Genomic DNA, 7,183 nt, shown 5'->3' with positions numbered 1-7,183 from the left:
TAACTCGAAACACTTGATCTTCGCTGCCGTTGACAACATTCGGAATGACAGTTAATTTTGTGAGTTATTTTCCATCCTACTTTAGATATTTGTTCTACGAAAATTAGCAGGACTCTTAAACAACCACCCGCCGAAGTATAAATATAAATAAAAATGAAATATAGCCAAGTAAATCGATTTATGAGTGTGTGAATTGGGGTCTACGTTCAGCTTCGATATAGGACACCTTTTCTCATTCCGTTTTTTTTTCTCGTCTTCGCGGCCGAAAAAAATATACACTGCGCATTAATTTAGCTCTTGAAGAGTGATGGATAATGGTGTAAAAAATGGTGAAATGTGATTCACAGTGCAGAAACTGTGCGTTCGGCACGCGTCAGGTGGCTACGGGGGCCGTTACTCTCAACTCTTCTTAACACCGGGCCATCCTCCAAAGCACACTCGAATCAAACGGTCAGTGACGGCGTGGCGAAAATAATGTGGATTTTTATAATGGGAAAAATTAGTTCAAATCGTATTTCATCTTCGTACATACATGCAGTATTTCCTCGGAATATAATCGATGAGCTTTTAATGGTGATACATTTTTTGGCATCCATCTACAATGTATATCCTTGACGAGCAAATATGTATATTGTTCCGACTTTTGTAATGACGTGTGGCAAACAGTCTTATTAACTGATTGTCGATTGGCATTATTGACGAGTTGGCATTAGTGTCGGCCCAAGCGGAAATACGCGACGGTCGACAGAGTCAACGAGTAGACGGCGTACGGACAGCTTGTGTTCCGTACGCTCCGCTGGCCCACCACGTGCAAATTTTACATTTCAATAAACTACATCAAACCATTATCGAAGTCTTTTCCATGATGGTCACTTCGAACCGGACACCAGTAACCTAGGCCACAACACCAAACGGACAAACCAATAGGAAAAAACGTGGTCGAGAAAAAATGGATGTCAATTAAGAAATCGGTATCGTTCCTTTGTTACTATCCATACCTTTCCAATACTAATAACATGTTTGCTTCTATTTCAGCAATATATTGATTGATGTACAGAGGTACATGACCGCGTGATTGACGCAGAAAATATATAAATAAAAACATAACCTACAAAGACGCATGGGACACAGAGGTAATCCAAAATTATCGGAACGATCACATAAACATCGTAAAGGATATTCAAGTAAGTGAATGTATTCAATCTCAGGCAATCTGTTCAAAAGGCAATCATGTGGGTAGGTCAGTTTTTAAAATATGTTTTAAAGTATAACAATTAATTAACGCGATTGTATAAAATAATATCGCGCTACGAAGGAAGGTTTCATCGGTCGCATCGAATTTCGTATTAAAAGTGTAAAATCAGATGTAGTGTAAAATTAGCAAAGCACGTGGAGAATTATACTTGTAGCCCCAAAGTGGCTTAAACCAAGTACATACCGGTATATTCATATCGGTAGATCTTTGTTTCTTAATGTGTGTAGAAACACCCTCCCCCCCCCCCCCTTCCACGATAAATGTGGAATTATACTTGTAGCCCCAAAGTGGCTTAAACCAAGTACATACCGGTATATTCATATCGGTAGATCTTTGTTTCTTAATGTGTGTAGAAACACCCTCCCCCCCCCCCCCTTCCACGATAAATGTGGAATTATACTTGTAGCCCCAAAGTGGCTTAAACCAAGTACATACCGGTATATTCATATCGGTAGATCTTTGTTTCTTAATGTGTGTAGAAACACCCTCCCCCCCCCCCCCTTCCACGATAAATGTGGAATTATACTTGTAGCCCCAAAGTGGCTTAAACCAAGTACATACCGGTATATTCATATCGGTAGATCTTTGTTTCTTAATGTGTGTAGAAACACCCTCCTCCCCCCCCCCCCCTTCCACGATAAATGTGGAATTATACTTGTAGCCCCAAAGTGGCTTAAACCAAGTACATACCGGTATATGCATATCGGTAGATCTTTGTTTCTTAATGTGTGTAGAAACACCCTCCCCCCCCCCCCTTCCACGATAAATGTGGAATTACACTTGTAGCCCCAAAGTGGATTAAATCAAGTACATACCGGCATATTCATACATCGGTAGATCTCTTTGTTTCATAATGTGTGATGAAACAGTGGTGATTTAAAATAAATCACAAGACTTGTAGCCCCAAAGTGGTTTAAATCAAGCACCCACCAATTTAGGGTTGTAATTTCTTCCAAAATATGTTGGATAGATTCTGGTGATAATAGTTAAAGTAGAATATTAAGATTCACGGTTAATCATTGAATATTATTACCTTATCTCTACGAATAGTTCAATTGACAGCTATAGTAGAGAACAACTGTATTTATGAGACGAAATAGTGCAACTTTCTGAAACAAATGTCAAGTGCTGAAAACGAGGAAATAGAAGCTTCGACTTCCAAGTCGCATAAAGGTCGAAATCCAACTAGGGACGTAGAACCTATTAGAGACAGGTCAAGCTCTAGAATACATCAGACTCGAAGTCAGACTCAATCGATAGAAATATTAGCGAAGGAAAATAAAGTAGAAGTCATAATGACGTCAATAGAATTAAGGTATTCAGGCGCGGTACAAAGACTAAAAGGAAAAATAGATAAATCCTCCGAATTAGATGAAGGACAGTATCAAACCATTAAAGAAGCATACGATTATGTCCGAAAACTCCATTACGAGTATTTAGATAACCTTACAGACATACCGAAAGCGGCCAAAATAGACGAAGAGTACGATGCAATTACAATAACAGTTAAAAATCTTAAAGCAGCATTAGATTGCCAATCCTTTCAAGATAGTAAACTAAAGGTAGAGCAAGCAACAATTAAATTTGCTAGAGATAAGTTACCGACGTTAACCATTCCCACATTTCAGGGAGATCCATCTGAATGGCAATCGTTTCAACAAGCTTTTAAGAATATAATAGGAAACAAAACGGAATATTCGAATGTCACGAAATTGCAATATTTGCATCAATCCTTAATCGGTCCCGCTTTGGCAGCTGTATCAGGTTTAGATATTAGCTCAGACAATTACGAAATAGCTTGGAGTATTTTAGACAAGCAATATAATTTACCAAGACTTAATCTCAAAACTAGGATTAATTCACTTTGTGACTTAAAATTAATCACAAGAGAATCACATATCGAATTGAGAAATCTATTGAATCAGGTAACAGTGTGTATTAAAAACATTGAATCGTTGGGTTACGCGAGAGAAATTTTAGATCCATGGGTAACATGTTTAGTTCTAAGGAAATTACCTTTTAATATAGTAAGAGACTGGGAAATATCGCTGGTTAGCAGAGAAATGCCACCATATGAAAGTTTAGAGACATTCTTGCAGAATAGATGTAATGTATTACAATCTACTGCATCTGTAACTACGGTGAAGGAATTCCCTCATAGTCGTCAAAGAATCATGAGAACTCATGTCGCGAACAAAAACCCATCAAGTAAGGTAAACGCATGCGCATTCTGTCGAAATAATCATTTCATAGGCAAATGTGATAAATTCAAGGCAAAATCCAGTATGGAAAGAAATGAATTCGTTAAATCTAATAACATGTGTTTTAAATGTTTAAATTCATCGCATAAGATAACAAATTGCAAGTCTAACTATAATTGCTTAAGGTGCAAACAAAACCATCACACTTTGTTGCATCAGGACGATACATTTAGTTCCAATAATACGGGAAGGAAGTCAATTAATGCTCATTCTACTCATTTCTCTCAAAGGGAGATAATTTTACCGACGGTACAAGTAGACATTATAACGTCCAATGGAACGGTCGTTAAGGGTCGCACATTATTAGATTCCGGCTCACAAGTCAACTATGTTACCACATCTTTCGCTAAGAAGAATAACTTCAAATTAGAGAAAATCTCTCAAAAAATTGTAGGTATCGCTAATCAAGAAAGTAGCATTCGTCACATCACCAAGGTGACCATAAGGTCTTCAACCACTAATTACTCAACCAAAGTGTTGTGTTTGGTATTACCAGAAATTACTGGCGAAATTCCAACTGTGAAACTGGATCAACAGTTAATTTCAATACCAGCGGGAATCAAGTTATCAGATCCCCTTTGGAATAAACCGACGCCAATCGATTTATTGCTCGGCGCCGAGATTTGCGTTCATGCTATGAAAGCAGGAACCATCCAGTTAGGAAAAGGTATGCCTATCTTAAAGGATACCGAATTCGGATGGACAATAGTTGGTCCATATCCCGAAGTAAATAATGCTCCAGGGAAGAGCCACATAGGCTTAAGTCAATTAGACAGTCACATTCAAAACTTTTGGATGATCGACCAGGTTCCTATGGTAAAACATCAATCTCTTGAGGAGAAAAGATGTGAGGAACATTTCCAAGCACACACATCACGAGATAAAAACGGTAGATTTTGTGTAGCTTTACCATATAAAAATTCCCCGGTAGTATTAGGAAGTTCATTGCACATTGCGGAGAAAAGACACAAAACTTTGGAAAGACGTTTTTTAGCCAATAATAATTTAAAAATGGAATACAATAAAGTTTTAGAAGAGTACATAAATTTAGGACATATGTCAGAGTGTGAACCTCCGGAGGCACATGAGGTTCATTGTTATTTACCTCATCACGTCGTGGTTAAGGAGTCTAGCCTTACCACTAAATATCGTGTAGTTTTTGATGCGTCCGCAAAGACAACGTCTAATATCTCACTAAATAATATTTTGATGGTGGGACCTAATGTCCAATCAGATTTGTTAAGTTTACTACTCAACTTTCGACTCCATAAATACGTGATTACTGCGGATATTAAGCAGATGTACCGACAGATTCAAATAGCAGAGAAAAATAAAAATGTACAACGAATCATTTGGCGAACAGATCCCCAGAGTAAATTCAAGCATTACAAGCTTAATACAGTAACATTCGGAACTGCTTCAGCCCCATTTTTAGCTACTAGATGTCTAAATCAGTTAGCAGAGGAGAATAGAAACAAATATCCCATCGCTAGTAAAGTGATCGAACGTGATTTTTATGTTGATGATTTGCTCACGGGAACTAATACTATTGAAGCTGGTAAATTATTAAAGGTTCAACTGGAAACCATATTATTATCAGCCGGTATGCCCTTAAGCAAATGGACATCGAACAACTCCGATATAATCACGGATGTTAAAGCTGACGATTGTTCAGATTTTAACTTCTCTAACGAATCACACAAAACTTTAGGTTTATTTTGGAAACCGCGGGAAGACGTTTTTGTATTTAAGGTTCAAACCGAAGTCGAGACTGAAAATATAACAAAAAGAAACTTTTTATCAGTAATTAGTCAGATCTTCGACCCATTAGGACTATTATCTCCATTGTTAATTAATTATAAGATATTAATGCAATCTGTCTGGCAACAAACCATTGGTTGGGATGAATTCATTCCTCAGACAATCTTCAAAAAATGGAAAGATTGTCAATTATCCAATACAGTCATGAAACTTTATAAAATTCCTAGATTGATAATACTAAATAATGTCATTAATATACAGGCACACGGATTTTGTGACGCATCCGAGAAAGCTTATGGTGCTTGTATTTATGTAAAATGTACTGATCAATTGGGAAATTCCAAATGTCATCTTGTGTGTTCTCGTTCGAGAGTCGCTCCGCTCAGTTTTGTAACTATTCCGCGTTTAGAGCTGTGCTCCGCTATGTTATTATCAAAGTTAATGAAGTCAACAATAGACCAATTAACAATTCATATTAATGAAAAATATTATTGGACGGATTCAACCGTCGCATTGCATTGGATTAGAGGAGAGTCATGTAAATGGACCACCTTCGTTGCCAATCGAGTGGCCGAAATCCAATCAATATCTCAACCCATTGAGTGGTACCATGTCTCCTCTACAGACAATCCAGCAGATTTAATTTCTCGAGGGACTCAACCATCAGAATTAAATCATAATTCGTTATGGTGGGACGGCCCTAGTTGGTTGAAATTAGACGAATCACGATGGCCTCGAAGACCTCCTGAGATCACAATAGATCTTCCAGAGAGAAGGGTAGTCACTAACGCTACCCTTGTGAGGGAAAATAATTGGATAGATAAACATTCTCATCTTCCAAGACTCCTTCGAGTTTTATCATATGTTCGTCGGCCACTAAGGAATAAACAATTAAACGTTAAAGAAAATAACGAACCGTCCGCTTTAGAATTAAAAGATGCTTTAAATAATTTGATAAGGTTATCGCAAATGGAATCATTTCCATTGGAATATCGTTTGCTGAGCAAGGGACATCCAATTCCCAGTAGCAGTAAATTAGCTAAATTGTCCCCTCTATTCCACGAGAATTTAATTTGTGTTGGAAGTAGACTTCCTCTGGGAACAACTCTATCAACGTCACCCATTATCTTGTCAAATAAGCATAAACTTACACACATGATTGTCCGAGATGCGCACTTGAAATATATTCACTTGGGTACTCAAGCCTTACTGTCGTTATTGCGGCAGACCTATTGGCCATTGGCCGGACATAATACTGTCAAAGGAGTGGTGCGTTCATGTGTCATTTGTTTCAGAAATAAACCACTGTCACACAATAGATTAATGGGATTACTCCCGCTTGAACGTACCACTGCGAATTTTCCTTTCAGTCATGTGGGGATAGATTTCGCAGGACCTTTTCCTGTGAAGAGTGGTTGCAATAAGAATTCTAAGATAATTAAGGGTTACGTTTGTGTCTTTGTGTGTTTTTCCAGTAAGGCAGTTCACTTGGAACTTGTCGGAGACTTAACGAGTTCAAATTTCTTAAATTGTTTAAGAAGATTCGTAGCCAGACGTGGCAGGCCCAATACGATATATTCCGACAATGCTACTAATTTGTCGGTGCAAGTCGTGAACTCGTTAATTTAGTAAAATTAATTTACGAACGTCCTCATGAGGAGAAGCTACTACGGTATGTAGCCTCCGAAGGGATTCGTTGGAAGTTTAACCCGCCAAGGGCGCCTCACATGGGAGGGCTGTGGGAAGCAGCGGTTAAATCCATGAAGATTCATTTAAACAAGGTGTTAAAGGCCACCACCTTAAATTTCGAATCATTTTGTACGGTATTGACTCAAATAGAAGCTTGCATGAATTCCCGTCCTCTTAGTCCCTTGTCTTCGGATCCACTAGACCTTTTACCCCTCAC

At 38.1% G+C, this 7,183-nt stretch overlaps 1 protein-coding gene across 1 annotated transcript; it reads left to right on the top strand.

Annotated features, from left to right (window-relative positions):
- The first annotated feature begins 730 nt into the window (after positions 1-730).
- Positions 731-6,906, top strand: LOC143917308 (uncharacterized). Its single transcript, XM_077438792.1, has 2 exons — positions 731-1,769; positions 1,899-6,906. Exon 2 carries the CDS (start codon positions 2,374-2,376, stop codon positions 6,904-6,906), a length of 4,533 nt encoding a protein of 1,510 aa, XP_077294918.1. The 5' UTR covers positions 731-1,769; positions 1,899-2,373.
- Positions 6,907-7,183: the final 277 nt, after the last annotated feature.

The sequence above is a fragment of the Arctopsyche grandis genome, chromosome 9, assembly GCF_051622035.1.
Source record: "Arctopsyche grandis isolate Sample6627 chromosome 9, ASM5162203v2, whole genome shotgun sequence".
Classification (NCBI taxonomy): domain Eukaryota; kingdom Metazoa; phylum Arthropoda; class Insecta; order Trichoptera; family Hydropsychidae; genus Arctopsyche; species Arctopsyche grandis.
The sequence above is the reverse complement of the archived record's forward strand: the minus strand, read 5'-3'. Positions and strand labels throughout refer to the sequence as shown.

Coding starts and splice junctions, on each gene's coding strand:
- LOC143917308 (XM_077438792.1), top strand. CDS start 2,374: ATGTCAAGTGCTGAAAACGAGGAAATAGAAGCTTCGACTTCCAAGTCG.